The sequence below is a fragment of the Rhinolophus sinicus genome, linkage group LG09 (assembly GCF_036562045.2).
Source record: "Rhinolophus sinicus isolate RSC01 linkage group LG09, ASM3656204v1, whole genome shotgun sequence".
NCBI lineage: Eukaryota > Metazoa > Chordata > Mammalia > Chiroptera > Rhinolophidae > Rhinolophus > Rhinolophus sinicus.
In genome coordinates this window covers 31,000,503-31,018,078 of record NC_133758.1, presented here as the reverse complement: position 1 = coordinate 31,018,078, position 17,576 = coordinate 31,000,503, and the positions used below count along the sequence as shown (strand labels likewise).

The following is a 17,576-nucleotide window of genomic DNA, read 5'->3' as shown; positions in this document are numbered from 1 at the left end:
GCAGGAGGGCGGGGTGGGAGCAGGAGCAGAGAGGCGAGGGAGCTTACAGGCGGCAGGCACGGTCTGCGTGAGGAGCAGGCGAGCGGGAAGGCAAGACACAGCCACCTTCCTCACCAGCCGGCCCACAGCTGTTTGTTCCGTTCTTCGGGAGTGCGCCAATGCCTGGTCCGACCCAAACCCTGTCCCCAAATGGCGAGAACAACAACGACATCATCCAGGATAACGGGACCATCATTCCTTTCCGGAAGCACACCGTGCGCGGGGAGCGTTCCTACAGGTAATGAGACTGGCACTGGGAGCGGCGCTGGGCGGGGGACCTCGGCGGGGGCGCGCGGAAATCCAGCCCGTTATATAATGGAGCAGACACTGCCTCCGGACCAGGCTGCAGACGTGCGTTTGTAAAGGCGGTTGTGATTCTTTGCTATCCGTTTCCATGTGTCATGTTGGGTGTGCATTGAGGCTCCACGATTGCAGATGGAAAGCATTTTGTGAATAGGTTTGCTGCCTGCAAGGGATCTCCCTCCATCTCTTTCCTTCCACATTGATAAAAATGCAAGCAATTTTTCCCCCTCTCCAAAGGGACACAGGCTGTAGCACTTCCTTTGCTCCTTCCCTTTTAGATTTTTAAAGGAACCATTAGGTAGTCTGTGCCTAAAGGCAGAGAACAGGAGGATGGCGAGGAAAATGTTTCTGCCTGCCCTGGTGTGTGTGTGTGCAGGAAAGATGGAATCCTCTAGATTAAGCTGCAGTCTGTGATGTTAAACCACCAGATTGATGGAGCTTTGTAAGAATTCTGCTCGCTGATTGGTGCAAGGATTGACAGCAGAGGTCATGGTGTCAGGCGTTCACCAAAATTTTCTCCATAGAACCCAAGGTTTATTAGAAAGAGACTGGACTGCCACGGACCTGAAAAGAACTGGGTGCTGTTATGCATTTTCTTAGGAGTTTATGGCCTCTGCATGGATAGGGGAGCCCGCCCTTCTTATTTACACTAGGAAGGTAATTCCTGGTATTTTGCTGAGGTCTGATTTGAGGATGGGGCTGATCTTGGTCATTATTTTGTGAGACTTTTGATTAATGAGTCAGCCTGTATGGTTGGCATCAGTTTTACATTAGCATATCTGGCAATATGTTCTAGTAGATAAGCTCATTAAAATTGTTTGCATTGTTTGATAAGGATAACAATGTAATTGAGAATGCCGCTAGAGTCTAATGCAGCTCAAGGCCAGACTTGAAGGGAGACTGATAGCTTCACTCATATTTCCTCTGAAGTTCTTTTGTACTGGGGTAGTTATTTTTAAATGTTACCTTGATAACCACTAACAATGCTTTTGCTTTGAGGCAGAGCACACATACCTCTAAAGCGCATCCTCTCAGCCAGTGAGCAACAGGAAATAACTTTTTTTTTAAATGCCTTCATCTAAACATTCAGATGGTGTTATGGGTAGAATATTCTGTGAGTATAAATGTTGTATGTTTATAAAATAGGACTAAAAGTACTCTGCTTCCACTTCCTCTCTCTTTGACCAAAGAACCACTATTTGTTGAATAATAATAAAAAAAAATGGTAAGCAACCTTTACCCTGTCATCTCTGGCAGTTACATAAATACTTGGAGTTAATTTTGGCTGTACCCATGAGGTCACCAAAATCTCATGCCTTGTGGTTGCAACTAATATGTTGGCATGGCCTCCTTACAGAGTCCAAAAACCTTGTTATTCACTTAACATACACCAAAATTGGTCCACAGTTTTGGGACTCTCATTTTGGAGACTCTTATGATTGGGAAAGTTTGGTCCCATCTCTCCCTGACTCCTCCACCTATCTCTGTGAACATTCTGAGGCCTATAATAGAATTAAAAACAACAACCCTGAGTTGCTTTTAAACCTCACTTATTTAAACTATTCTTAAAGGTAATAATACATTTGAAGCCCTCATTTCTTAAATAATTTAATCTCTGCCATGTAGGTAGCAGTTGCTTTTAAGATGGAGTTCGAATTTTACCATGTGAGCTAAAGGATGTGGCCCACTTGGGTTTTATTAGTCATATGAACTAACTGAAATGGCAGTGGAAAATCACTTGTGGAAAGGTTAAATGTTACCTTTTGATGATAAATTACTGCTTTAAAATGAAATTTTATTTACCTTTTTAATTCAGTCCAAGTTATTTCCATTTCCTGAATTATTTCCAATTTGCTCTCTTAGTCCCTATGATGGTACCTGAAATTATGTGAAAAACAACTGAATTTGAATAAAGAACTGACTGGACAAATTCTTAAGTCACTATGAGCATCATTGTATTCATACTTTATCTAATAGGATTACTGGACACCATAGTGAGACATGTCATCGGTTAAATGAAGAGGGAAGCCTCCAAAATTGCGTTTGTATTATATTATACAAAGGGTGCACATGGAAACAGACACAGTTGATCTTTTCCTCCGTCTGCCCTTCTTCCAAAGTGGATGACCCGTGTCTCATAACTACCACTTATTTTTTGGTAGGGTATAGGGAAGGGAAAATGTGACACATTTTTCTATCCAGGAACTGTTCTGTAATTATTTTGGCATCCTGAGGCTGGAACAATATTGCCATTTAATTGCTGAGAAAACTTGGAAGGCAATTTGAAAGCCAGAGTAGAGGTATAACCAAGTAAGTTTTACTTCAGCGGTAGGTTCAGTATATTCCCCACCAATGAGATGTGTCTGCGAGTTCTGTTTGAGGACCATGGAGAGCCTGGGTAAGCCCGGAGCCCTGGGATGATCAGAGTGAATTCTCTTTCTGGTTCCTTTACTGACTTCTAGGTAGGCCCTCCAGCAGGCCCTTTATCTTTTTAGAGAAATCTACATTTGCTCATTACACGTAAGATACCTCATTTCATTCTCACAAAGTTTTTGTGACGTTAACTTCAAACATTTAAAACAAAGACTTTCTTAAAAGAAAAACTAAATATAAGAAGACTGCTGTAATTATTGAAAGGGGTACTCTTTTAGGAACTCCAGAACAAGAACACCCCTCACCTGGCTGGTAGTACAGCTGAGAGGAGGGGAGGGCACAGCTGGAGAACAAGACATTGCTTCCGAGCACTGTCACTGAGCAATCAGTCACTCTTCGCAGCAGGAGACATTATTGCTATAACGTTTGCACCAGATTGTTTATAAATAAGGGTCAAATATGGTTCATGACCCAGATATCTTAACCCAGGTATCTCTGAGTGTAAACAGAGCCCGTTTTTCCAGCCTGGAGTAGAGTGGATAGTAAATCATTATTGAAACCAGTGTGCACTTTGGTTAGAAGAGCAAGTTTCCCTTAGAAAATTACCCTTCCATTAGTCATTAATTCAGTTGAAAGGAGCAAGTGTAAAAATGGCTCAGCAGAGCCATGCGGATGTCTCCATGGCTCATGTCCACTACTGTGGGATGGCCGGCCTCCTCAGCCCCAGCTTCCTCGTTGCATTTATGAGCCCTGGAAATCCATACATGTTAAGAGCCGCTTAAAATAATATAAATGTAGTGTGGGCCATTTGAGGTGACACTGTTTAATTCACAGAGTGAGTGAGTCCTGCTCTGGCTCTCCCTTGAGAGGTTACTCCCTATGGCTGTTTCATGCAGATGCTAGTAGGAAATGAGATTTATTAACTGGCCCTCTGCCCACCGCATCTTTGTTTGCATACTCTAGGCTTTTAAGAATGAATGTATAAGTCCAGAGGACTGTTTCCACGTGGGTGTTTGAACATGCAACTACAGTAGCGTATGTTTCTGAATATTTAAAAAAAAAAAAAAAAAAAAACCTTACTTGGCCCCAGGAAATGGACTGTAAAGAAAAGCAAAACGAGAACTTAAGCCTACAATGTTGGCTCTGACATCCAACTTTGAAAAATGAACTTCTGTCAAGAAAAACAAAAAGAAAAATTGTGCATGTGTGTACGTGTGTGAGTAAGAGAGTCGTGAAATTGTGTTCCATTTAATAGAAGCTATTGTAACATGGCTCACTTTAACCAGAATGTTGATTTCAGATCATACTCCCCAAAACAGTAGCTGTGGACAGCAAAAGTCTAGCTTCATATGCCTCCATTATGTATGTATTAGTATCATCTGGGTTTACTACTGTCATAGGAGGTTTTTGAAAATAGTGACTTTTGTCCTTAATTTTTGTTAGTATTAAAAAAAAACAAAAACAAAGGGTTACTTGAACCTTTGATTATTAGGTACCCAATATTTTTAATGTCTTTTCAGGGTCCTTTGTCATAGTTTCTGTTAAGGGGATGATGGTCTTCTTGGTGCCCCGGGTGAGCTCACCCCTGCTCCGCAGTGGCTGTCACTGGTTGTATCTGTTTACAGGGTATTATCTTAGCACAAAACTGGTTTGAGATGGTCCTGTGAATGTAGGAGGTTGATTTCCATAGGTGGTATCTTTTCTATATTTACGGGGACCTCTTGAAGCTGCAGTGAATAATCCCTTAGATGAATGGAGTGGGAAATACTGGTACTAATCTAAATACTCCATTTGGTTTGGAGAATTGATTCAACAAATACTTAAGACTCTGCTCTGGGCAAGCTTTCTCTCTGCTAGATGCCACTCCAGGTCCTTGAGTTCTAGCAAAGTCAAATGTGTGAGCTGCTCATTTTGTAAGAAATTTACCTCCTGACTATTTGGCTTGGTCTGATAACAAAAGTGATTTGGATTTCCTGAGCCCACAGTGACTCAAAGTAGAAAAAGATACCTTCAAGGCCAGTATATTGTAGGAAGCTAAAGGACACAGTGGGAGACCAAACATTTTGGTGAAAAGAGTGTAGTCTTTAAAATCAGAAATTATCTCTCATTGGCCTGGCAACGTGCACCTTGGGCAGTAGTGGAAAATAAGGCAGGAGCATTGAAAGGCAGGCAGGGTGGTCAGAATTTGAAAATAGAAAGCCATTGAAAGCTCATTAATTGAAAACTAGCGTAATATAAACAGAAGTGTGCATGCTGGAATTGATCTCCTGTTCTGAAATGAGAATGAAAAGGAAAATGGAGTTCCAACAGTGCCCTACCCTGCAGAGTCCAGAAGTACTAGAGAAGCCTTAATTCACCATGAGAGAACTCTTGCAAGCCCCAGTGGAAGGATCAAGGCAAGATAGATAGATTTTCCCTGGCTCAAGGCATCTTTCACTAAGCAGAAGCAATCAGTGCTTCTTCACCCCGTACCAGGCCTGGTCCTTGGCTCAGACACTGGCTTCTATACTTGCAGAAGCCCACTTCCTAGTTAGCAGCGTAACTTCGAGGGGTGGCTCGTCGGTACCCTAGTCTAATCCTTCCAAACTCAAAAGCAGGGTGTCTGGTACTTCATTGTGAAGGATTCTCCTGAGTCACTTAATGCCATAAAACATGCAGACATGGCTGATGAAACCGCTCAGGGTGCTCTTTGTGGCTCCAGTGCCAGTTCCTGTGACAGCTGGAAGGTGATCACCTTGATGGCAGGCTCTGGAGTGGACTGAGAGTTTAACTTGGATTGTGTGGGTTTGTTTACTTTTGAGTTTTGTCAGTTTCACTTTAAAGGAAAAATCGATTTGTTCCTTTCCTGTTGAAAGGAACTTTTTCCACAATGAAATATGTTAGAATATACATCTATGTTAGAATGGTTTCATGTTCCTGACTTCAGGCTATCTTTCAGCAGTCAGCCTCTGTAATACCAAATTGGATATGTCATACTCATCTCACATCTCAAGCACTATTCCAGCAGCCCTTTTTGCACGCACAACCCATTGGTATCGTCTGAACTTTGTTTCTTAGTTCATTTTAAAACACTGGTTGTTTATCTTGGTCTTTTGGGCCCTTGGGATTTATATCATGTGGAGAGAATTTTTTCAAAGTGGAAACTTACAATTCATATAATAGGCCAAAATTGAAATTATACAACTTTCTCCTTATAGCATGACAAAGAAATTTCTCCTAAATGTTTTTGTTAAATGCATTCTCAAAATGCTCATTGATTTTAATGAAAATAAATCACTAGTAAGATAAAGATTAAACAGTTTTATAGGCCACCAAGAAATAACTTCTTAGTATCTTAGTAGGTTACAAAAAAAAAAAAAAAAATCTTGTGCATTTTCAGTGTCAATTCTCCCAGGCTAATTAGGATTTTACTCACTTGAATCAGGGCAAACTTTCTTACTGAAAGCATTTTTTTCTAAAGGAGCAAAAGATGTTGATATATATATATATATATATATATATATATATATATATATATATATATATATATCTCATGGTCAAGTTGATGGCTGCTTTTAGTGATGGTGTCCTTTTGTGTAATTTATCTGGTACAGAAAATACGGCTAGAACTCAGTCTTCCATCTTCCCGTTATTTCTAGACCTCATTTGTTTCAGACAGGTAAAATGTGCCAAAAGAACCAGATTTGGGCCATGACTTGAAAACGAAGTGGACTAGGGTAAGAGATTTGAGAGAAAAGAGTACATGTTATAAATAATATAGTGGGCATTGGTGGAAGTCTATAAAATTTGTGGTCTTGTATACAGGATTGGTCCTGAAGTTTATGGCCAGCGTGTATGTGTCGTTCCATAATCCTAAAATAACAGTGCTTTTCACATGAGGTACACCTTAGATTTCTGTATTCTTGTTTTACTCTTTGTAGAAGTAATATTTGTTTTTGTTTTGCTATAAATCCATTAATTCCTTGTTCTTTAGAGTCAGCCTACCAGGCAAAGTCCTAAGAGGTAATTTGTCAAAAAATGCATTAATATCTCAGAGAAGCATTCTTATGTTCAGTTTTACTTTGATTATCAACCACAGTATCCCTTCCTTTAAGAGCCCACCATGATTTCCTGCAAGGTTTGCATTTGGTGCTCAGCAAATCAGGAGAAATTGAAGCTTCTAAAATGGGCTCCTCTCCCCCACCTCAATCTACTTCCTTTTCATCATTTTACAATGCCAACACATGTTTTCAGGCTGCTTACAATAAAAAAGAAAATGTTTTTAATTCCCACTCTTTAAATAATTACACAATTACTGTTATATTAAAATTTAAGCCACAATTCTGGCAGTCACTTTAAGCACTTAAGAATCTATTCTTTCAGTAAACTTACTGTCTTGCTTCTATATGCCAAACTCCATGCTGAGCACTTGGAATACAAAGAAAAATAATGTACAGCCGCTCCTTGAAAAGCCTCTAGTATCCGGGACAACAGGCACGGAGGGAGGATTGCTTGAGGGGAGGCATCCGAGATGGAGAGGTACCCACATCTGACCCCAGTAAAGTAATTTTGTGGTTATTGTGCTGATACCTGGCAGAGGCAAAATTATCACTCCTGTAATTTTCAAAAGCTTTCAGAAATGCAGCATGTAAATAAAAAACATTTGAGTGTGTGTCCCCAACTGTGACCTCTGGGTATAAGTTTTAATATAGCTTTGAGGCACCAGTTTGAGCATCGTTAAGTGACCTACATGGTGGGAAGTTTACTTCTTTCTTACAAAAAGTCACTTGAGGAAAAGTAAAAAGCTGATTTTTTTTTTAAAGATTTTATTGGGGAAGGGGAACAGGACTTTATTGGGAAATAGTGTGTGCTTCCAGGACTTTTTTTCCAAGTCAAGTTGTTGTCCTTTCAGTCTTAGTTATGGAGGGCGCAGCTCAGCTCCAGGTCCAGTTGCCTTTGCTAGTTGCAGGGGGCGCAGCCCACCATCCCTTGTGGGAGTCGAACCAGCAACCTTGTGGTTGAGAGGACGGGCTCCAACCAACTGAGCCATCTGGGAGGCAGCTCAGCTCAAGGTGCCGTGTTCAATCTTAGTTGCAGGGGTCGGAGCCCACCATCCCTTGCGGGACGCGAGGAGTGAACCAGCAACCTTGTGGTTGAGAGCCCACTGGCCCATGTGGGAATCAAACCGGAAGTCTTCGGAGTTAGGAGCACGGAGCTCTAACCGCCTGAGCCACCAGGCTGGCCCAAAAGCTGAGCTTTTATGATCCCCCAATTTTTTATATTTGTATTGACCATCAATAGGTTAAAAATAATATGCATGCAGTATACTTACTTTTATGTAAAAAGTGAGGAAAATGAGAGTATGTATTCATATTTACTTGATGTGCCTGGAGAAACTGAAACGTTATAAACTAATAATAGTGGTGGGAACTGGATAAGTCCAGTGTACCTTTTCATAGAGTCTTAATTTTAAAAATGAGTTTTACATGCTGAAGTGTATTGGAAAGCATCTCCAAATATTCGTGGACTTTACTAAAGTCACATGGATGATGTTAAAGATTTGCCTAATTCAAGTACCACTCTTACATTAAACCAACATCGGAAATCACAAATGAAATATGCTCCTACAGCATCTGCTCTTTGAGGTTTCACGTATCACAATCCATAGTCCTTATTTTGTTTCATTCTCTCCATAGTACATTGGAGCTGCCTCCTCTGTGGTGTGTCTGTGTGTGTGTGTGTGTGTGTGTGTGTGTGTGAGAGAGAGAGAGAGAGAGAGAGAGAGAGAGAGAGAGAGAGAGAGGTGTCCAGCCTGCTTAGTATGCACCATGAATCTTGCACTAAACTGCAAAATAATCCTCTGTGAGGATTCTTTTTCGATATCTTTGAATTTTTGTTTTCTTTCTTCCTTTTCTTGTTTCTTTCTTTTCTTTTCTTTCTTTTTTTTTTTTTTTTTTTTTTGAGTAAATTCTGTATGTCGAGTACTGTGTGGGTCCCTAAAACAGTGAGATGACAGGTTATTGCCATTTTTTTTAGCCACTCTGCTGCAGTCCTCTGGCCTCCCCTAAGTCTTCATCTAACCTCCACCTTATGGAAGTTACTAAGCAATATCTGGCCTTCCTGTGACCCCTGCAGATAGTGCTAGTGCATCACTGGCCAGGAAACAAGCCGTCTGCATTCACCATACCCCCTACTCCAGCCCCCTCACCCACTGGTTTGGGTGAAGGCTGAGTGAATCCCCATGGAGACTCACCAATTAAGAATCAACAAAAGGAGAGCTTTGAATACATTATCTCAGCTATAGGGACCTGCTCACCATCAATAACCATGAAATAGAAAGCTTGTGGAGCTTGTGAGTTGAACATGCTGTTAGAAGAGGAGGAAGCAGAAGAAGGGGTGATTGGTGTATGCAGCATGGAGGGGGATGAACCCCGCACAGGGTGAGGGCTTCTTGGGGTAGATGTGCCAGCCCCTTGTTCCTCACTTTTCTCTCCCTCTCTTTCTCTTTCTGGCGTCAGAGTAAATCTGTCCCTCCAATATTTGTTCTCCTGGGGAAAGGAGAAAGAGATGAATCATCCACCAGCCAGGCTGGGCCCTGACCACAGGAGAGAGTGGGCACCTGTAAGTCTTTCCAAAATCCCTCAGGGAGGCTAGCAGCACATAATAAATAATTCAAAAGCAGTTTTGGTGTTTGGGAAGCCAGTTTTACTCTCACTGGAATTTCTGACAGGCAGGTAGCATTGCCGTACCACGGACTTTAAGATGTCAGCGGTGACTGTTTCCAGCTTGTGTGATGAGTATGTCACTGCTATCTCAACTCCAGTTCAAAACTTGGCTTACGCCGAAAATATGGCCTGGAGCCTGGAGCAGCCCTCCATTCCTACCCACATTAGGGCCAATTGGGATTCTTCAAGCCCCAGATTGCTACTTGGGGAGGCCTTGCAGTGTAATGGCAAAGCCTGAGCTCTGGTGTGAGACTTTTCTATCGCAGCTCCACCCTTTTCTAGCTGTGTGATCTAGGGCAAATTTTTTAGCCTCTCAAAGCTCATTTTCCTAAAGTACAAATAGGAATAATATTAATAAAAGCATCAACCTCACAGAGTTCTTAATGAGGATTTAAATGAGATACGGAATAAGTATACCAAGCAGTGACTGGTGCAAAGCAAATGCCTTCAAAAATGTTAGCTAGTATCATTGCTTGTAGTTTCAATCTACTCTTTTACCCTATTTTTGTAATAATCTGTGATCTTTGTGTCTTCAGTACAGTACCTGGCACACAGCAGATGTTCATTAAAAGTCCAAATTGAATGTGGAAAAAATTCAAACAGATTATACTTTAGTCTCCCCCCCATCAACTTAATTAAAAATTAATTTGCGTACAGTAAACTGCATCCATTTAAAGTGTATGATTCAGTGAGTCTTGGTAGTGTATATGCCCTTGAAGCTATCACTCCCAAAAGATTCCTGGTACCCTTTGAAGTTCATATCTCATCTGTCCACAGCTCCAGGCAACTACTGCTCTGCTTTCTGTCACCATAGTCTAGATTACATTTTATGTAAATGGAATCATACAGATTGTACTCTTCAGTGTGTGACTTCTTTTACTCAGCATTATGATTTTGAGATTCATCCAGATTTGGTTTATCAGCAGTTCAATATTCGTTATCACTGAGTAGTATTCCATTGTATGGCTAGACCATATTTTGTTTATCATTCACCAGTTGATGGACATTTGGGTTCCTTCCAGTTCTTAACAATTATGAATAAAGTCTATGAATATTCATGTACAAGTCTTTGTGGGAGCATATGTTTTCATTTCTATGGGGTAAATACCTAGTAGTGGAATGTTTGGATAATATAGTTGCTGTTTGTTTAACTGATATAATGTATACCAACTATACTTAAATAAATAATTATTTTTATATTTTAGAAAATTAAAAAAGAAACTTAATATATGTGCTGCCGAAGCAAGCACTAAAAAAGAAACTTTAAAAACTGCTAATAATTGTCTGAAGTGGTTGTACCATTTAAATTCTTACCAGCAGAATATGAGAGTACCAGTTGTTTCATATCCCTGGTGACACTTGGTATTGTCAGTCTTCTAAATTTTGTCCATCCTTACAGATGTGTAGCAATATCTCATTGAGATTTTAATTTATATTTTCCTGATGATTAAAATGTTAGGTATCTTTTCATGTGCTTATTGGTCTTTTGTGTATCTTCTTTAGTGAAGCATCTGTTCAAATCTTTTGCCCATTTTTTAAAAATCAGGTGGTTTATCTTATTGTTATAAGAAGATTATAAAAAATATATCCTAGATACTATAATATAGTCTTGATTTAGATTTTATCTTGTGTTCTTAACCTAAATATAAACCCCTCAAGAAAAAGAATAGCTATTTCTCCCTGGTCTTTGTCCACAGTGCCTTTTCTAGCAATTAGGTCCAGCTCTCAGAAAGTACATATAAAATAGTTATATTAAGAATAGACTGTACAGTAATAACAGGATCATTATTTTAGGTCACACACAAAACAACACCAAACCCACTTTAAAAGTTTGATATGAAACAGTTAAATTTAGTAGCTAGATTTTCTTTGGGTTCTTGATAGATAGGAGATACTCTTTTATTTCTTTGGAGAACAGCCCTGTAATTATGTAGACATTCTTTTCTTTGTATTTAGTGTCACCTTAACGCTAGATCAGATTTTCCACTATTAAATTTAAGATGAAAATGTGTGTAGAAATGCTTTCATTTTTTTAAAAGCAGCAAAGGACCATTTCCATGCTTTCAAAATTTTGCCCATGATAATTACAGCATTGGATGCCCTACCTTCCTTTTTTAAAAAAAATTCTGAGGCAAACTCTTCCCAACTCTTCCTCACTGCATTATCTTTCTTTCTAATTTGGCTGTTTTATTATTTGCCAGTTTGACTCCTGACAATTTCTCCCTTAGAGAAATTGCCTTAAGTATAATTTAGAAACTGAGAAACAAAAGCCCAGTAAAGTCTTGTGTTTACCTGAAAGGATCTGCTGCGGGACCATGTGAGTTTTGAATAAGGTGGGGATGCTTGGCTTCCAGAATCTTTCCAGGTAAAAGCCAAATTTCTTAGCCACATATGTTCAAAATCCAAAGATACTGCACAATACAAGGTATTTATGATTTCACAAATGCCCTAGGCCTACTTACTAGTAGATTTTGAGAGTGCAACTTATTTCATCTACCATTTATTGCAAAACCTTCAGGCCAAATTTCAGCTGAGTTACTGTTTCCATGATGGCAGTAATCTCTTGCTATCTAGGTTATAGGTGATTATTTTCTGATTATTTTCTGGTTGGGACTGAGCAGGTCGCTGCCACTGGAGTATCAGTTGAGAGTTAAGAGTGTTCTTTTTTGCTTTAATTGAGGTTGTTCCGTGAAAGGAAGCCAAATACTGTTAGACCGGACATCCTGTGATTCCCTTAGTTTATGATGGCCAAGGACAGGATGTGTTTTGTTTTTTTTAATAAGATGATTGCTTGCTTACTTTCCCGTTAACAGGGGAGCTCAGGACTGATGATGTCCATTTGGCTTTAATGACTCTAGCTAGTAAACAACTAAACCTCCCTGCAAAATCACCTGAAGAATTGTAGGACATGGAAAAATGTCCATGTCTTTTTATGTAAGCCAACAATGATTTGGGTCATTGTTAGCATTTAAGTGACTATCAGTTCTGTTGCTTTGAAATGATAATTAACTGAAAAAGAGGGGAAATGACCAAACTAGAAGTTCTTGGAATTAAACGTTATTAACATAAAATTCTGAAATCAAGTATATTATGGTATACCTACATAATGAAATGTAGTGCAAATGTTACACATGTAGAAGAAATGAAAAATGTGCACAATATGTTAAGAAAAACAAGCTGATAAGTACTAACATGTATATGTATTGTATTGGTTTCCTAGGCTTGCCATAACAAATTACCACAAATTAGGTGGCCTGAAATTTATTGTCACAGTTGTGGAGGCTAGAAGTCTGAAAATGCAGGTGTTGGCAGGGCTGTAGGTCCTCCAAGGGCTTTAGGAGGGGATCAGTCTTTGCTTCTTCCTACTTCTGGTGGCCCCATGCATTCCTTGGCTTGTAGCTACATTGCTCCATTCTCTACCTCTATTATCACATGGCCTTCGTCCCTGTATTTGTGTCTCTCTGCGTCTCCACATGGCCTACTTATAAGGACACTAGTCGTTGGATTAGGGTCCTCATCCAGTATGACCTCATCTTAACTAATTACATCTCCAGAGACCGTATTTCTTAATAAGAACACACTCTGAGGTTTTGGGTGGACATGAATTCAGGGGGGACACTACATATTAAATCCTCTGTGCATGTATAAACCCATTTATATATATATATAAGCATGTGTGTATAAAATTCATATACATATACCCCACACACACACATAGAAGAGGTCTTTATCTTTATTTTTTACTTTTTCTGTAGTGAAAATTTACGTTTTATTAATATAAAAATAGTTTTAAAAATAAAAGATAGCCCTTTGACATTTCCTTTTTTAAAAATAGTAGGTTATTTTTAACTAGCAGCCTATCTTGAGTTTGTTTTCTTTGCTTCATCAAACTATTCTATTTTATTCTTAATTTAAAATAATCCTTTGTAGCATATATACACACATAAATATACATAATAAGTAAGTTTTTATGGTATTGTTTATTAGGCTTATATTAATTATAACAATGGCTACAGTTGAAGTAATGTAAAGTAATATAGGTCTCTGAGACAGGGTCAACCAGTGTAATATGAGGCCTTTGGTTTAAATCTGGGGAGCCAAAAAAAAAAAATGTTATAATCATACTCAATTGCTGAATTCAGATCTAATTTTTAAGTATGTTTTAGTCTCTAAGTCAAATTAATTCTAGGAACCTGGAAATGAGGCACTGGGGCAGAATGGGGAGGCACTTTACCAAATTTCATCAAATCGATTGAAATACTGGGTAATTTTTAACACATGTCCACTCTCGAACTAACCTTCATCCACTCACTCTTCTTATTATTTTTTTAAAATATTTTTTATTTGTCAATTGCAGTTGACATATAATATTCTATTGGTTTCAGCTGTACAACATAGTGATTAGACATTAATATAACTTATGAGATGATCACCGCAATAAATCTGGTACCCATCTGACACCATACATGGTTATTACAATATTATTGACTATATTCCTTACGCTATACTTTACATCCCCATGACTATTTTGTAACTACCAATTTGTACTTATTAATCTTTTCCCCTTTTTCATCCATCCCCCCAAAACCCCTCCCGTCTGGCAACCCTCAAAATATTCCCTGTATCTGTGAGTTTGTTTCTGATCTGTTTGTTCTTTTATTCTGTTCTCCAGATTCCACACATAAGTGAAATCATATGGCATTTGCCTTTCTCTGTCTGACTTAACTCCACTCAGCATCGTGCCTTCTAGGTCCATTCATGTTGTTGCAGATGGCAAGATTTCTTTCTTTTTTATAGCTTAATAATACTCCATTGTATATCAGTATCCATTCATCCATGACAGACAGCCAGGCTTCCTCCACATCTTGGCCATTGTAAACATTGCTGCAATGATCATATGGATACACACATTCCCTCGAAGGAGTGTTTTGGGTTTCTTCAGATAAATACCCAGAAGTGTAATTACTGGGCCCTTCTTTGTCTTCTGTTACAACCTTTGTTTTGAAGTCTATTTTGCCTGGTATAAGTATTGCTATGCCAGCTTTTTGTTTGTTTCCATTTTCATGAAATAACTTTGCCATCCCTTTACTTTCAATCTGTGTGTGAGTTTCTCGTAGGCAGCATATGTCAGGGTTTTGTTTTCTTATCCATTTAGCCACCCTCTGTTTTTGATTAGAGCATATAGTCCATTTAAATTGAAAGTAATTGTTGATAGATATGTAGTTACTGCCATTTTATTATTTATATTTTTGATCTTTTTCATCTTAAGGAAGTCCTTTTAACATTTCTTTCTTTTTTCCTTTTTTTTTTTTTTAAACATTTCTTATATTACTGGTTTGGTGGTGATGAACTCCTTTAACTTATCCTTATCTGGGAAGCTCTTTATCTGTCCTTTGATTCTAAATATAGCTTTGCTGGGTAGAGTAATCTTGGTTGTAGATCCTTACTTTTCATCACTTTGAATATTTTCTGACAATCCCTTCTGGCCTGCAACGTTTCTGTTGAGAAATCAGCTGATTGTCTTATGGGAATTCCCTTGTAGGTAACTAACTGCCTTTCTTCTGCTGCTTTTAAGATTTTCTCTTTGTCTTTAGGTTGTGGCATTTCAGTTATGATGTGTTTTGGTGTTGGCCTCTTTGGGTCATCTTGTTTGGGACTCTGTGCTTTCTGGGCTTCTATGTCTATTTCCTTTTCCAGGTTAGTGACATATCCTGTCATTATTTCTTCAAATAGATTTTCAATTCCTTGATCTCTTTTCCTTCTGGTACCCCTATGATTTGAATGTTTTTATGCTTGATGTTATCCCAGAGGCCCTTTAAACACTCCTCATTTTTTTGGATTCTTTTTTTTTTTTTTTTTTTTGCTATTCTGATTGGGTGTTTTCTGCTGCCTTCTACATCGCTGGTTGGATCCTCTGCTTCATCTAATCTACTGTCAATTCCCTGTAATATATTCTTCATTTCCATTATTGTATTCTTTATTTCTGACGGGTTCTTTTTCATGGTTTCCATCTCCATTTTATGCTTCCTATTTCTCTGTTGATGGTCTCCCTGAGATCATTGAGCATTCTTATAACTAGTGTTTGGAACTTTGCGTCTGGTTGATTGCTTGTCTCTGGAGCTTTTTTCTGGAGCTTTGTTTTATTTTATTTGGGACATGTTTCTTTGTCTCTCCATTTTGGCTACCTCCCTGTGTTTGTTTCTATGTATAATGTAGAGCTGCTATGTCTTCTGGTCTTAGTAGAGTGGCCTTATGTAGTAGGTGTCCTGTGAGGCCCAGTGGCACAGTCTCCCTTGTCACCTGAGCCAGTTGCCACAGGTATGTCCCTTGTGTGGGTTGTGTGTGCCCTCCTGTTGTAGTTGAGCTTTGGTTGCTGTTTGCACGGCAATGGGAGGGAATTACCTTCGGACCAATTGGTTGTAAGAACTGGCTGTGACTACAGTGGAGGTGCTGTTGTTCGGGAGCTGGCCCTGGGGAACAGGATTTGCTTTAGCAAGACTCTGGTGCCTGCTCAGTTTGTGTTTTTCATGTGTCATCCATGGCGGAAGCCAGATGGTGCTCCAACTCAGTCCAAAGCCATCCACTAGGCATGCTGGCCCCCAAGGCCTTCTGGAATGGAGCCACAAAGCAATCCACAGATGGCCGCCACCTGTGCTAGGCTTAGAGGTGCCTAGGAGAGGCTAAGCTATGAACCAAGGTCAGCTGCCACTAGTGCTAGCTCACTACTGCATAGCAAGAGGCCAGATGCTCCTTGTTTGGGGTTTGTTAACCTATGAGAGATTTTATGAAAGTCCACAGCATGAGCCAAGACAGGCCATTTGTATGGAAAACCCACTGGAAGAGGCTTGAGTGGGCCCACAAATTGGGTGGGCCAGGGTCTCAGTGAATCATCAGGGTGGGGTGAACAGTGTTAGCCAGGTTGATGGAGACTCAGATATGGCATCCCCCTAAGTGTGCACACTGGGAGGTGGGAGGGCTCAACAAAGAAACTATGGCATCTGCCAGCATCTGTCGGGGAGAAAGCTGCCCCTCCAGCTTTTGCCCTAAAGCTAGATAATTCAGTTCCTCCCTGTATGTCCCTGGCACCTTTGGAGCTGCTGCCCTGGTGCTGTAACTCAGAGAAAGGTGAGCGTGTCAGTGAGTAAGTACGTGTGTGGGCCCTTTAAAAGGAGCTCCTGGGACTCCAGCTGACGTCGCTTCACTCAGCCACAATCTCTGCTGGTTTTCACAGCCAGAAGTTCTAGGGTCTTCTCTCCCCAGTACTTGAACCCTGAGCTGGGGAGCCTGATGTGTAGCTGAGACCCCTTGCTCCTCAGGGGGCACCTCTGCATCCAAAATATCCCTCCCGAGTTTTAACTGCCACACGCGGTTGTGTGATCAACCCATTCCATGTCTCCACACTCCTACTAGTCCTGATGTGGCTTCTTCTATATGTCCCTAGTTATAGGAGTTCTGTTCAGCTAGACTCCAGGCGATTCTCAATGATGGTTCTGTAGTTTCATTGTAATTTTGATGTGTTCATGAGAGGAAGCAAGCACAGCGATTACCTACTCTGTCATTTTGACTGGAAAGTCTGACGCTTATTCTTTGGACATTTTTGTCTATGGTAACATCTCTAGTTAGTTAGTCAAATAGTTTATAAGGTCTTCTCATAAGTAATTTCATTTCCCTTAATTATTGCTGAATACTCATTAATCAGTTATTTTCCTGTCTTTGAGTATTCCAAGCTTAACAAAACATTCTCAATTCTGTAGTGACTACAGTCCCCCACAGTTGTTAAACTACAACAGTGTATTACATTGACTTTTGCTCCTGTGAGTCCTCATAACAGAGACCTGCATAGTCAAAGAGGAAAGCTTCAACTTAACTTTTGATATGTAACAAGGCAGTAGATAAGAGGGCAGAGAGGTACAGCAAGTTAAGTGTGTGTGTGTATGTGTGTGTGTAAGTTGATTTTTGTGAGGACTGTTGAGTACTTCTGCTGCAGAAGTCTATCAGACCCTTCTTCATCTTTCATTCCAGTAAATAAATGGTAAATGAATCTACTGATTTAAAAAAGCAAAACAAAACAACAGCAAAAAAAACCCTCTTCTTCCAATCCAATGTACAAGGAAGATAGGACTGGTATATGGGTGTTCAAACAAGAAAAGCAAGAAA

General features: G+C 39.8%; 1 protein-coding gene across 3 annotated transcripts in view; it reads left to right on the top strand.

Annotated features, from left to right (window-relative positions):
* The window catches only part of MAPRE2 (microtubule associated protein RP/EB family member 2), a 140,958-nt gene that overhangs the window by 52,392 nt on the left and 70,990 nt on the right, over positions 1-17,576 (top strand). Inside the window, exon 1 of one of the 3 annotated variants that reach the window (XM_019740826.2) lies at positions 14-277. The exons of the other annotated variants lie outside the window; for them this stretch is intronic. Coding sequence (XP_019596385.1) covers positions 159-277 — 119 coding nt within the window. The 5' untranslated portion in view covers positions 14-158. Of the gene's footprint in view, positions 1-13; positions 278-17,576 lie in introns of those variants that run through there. 3 annotated transcript variants of the gene reach the window in all.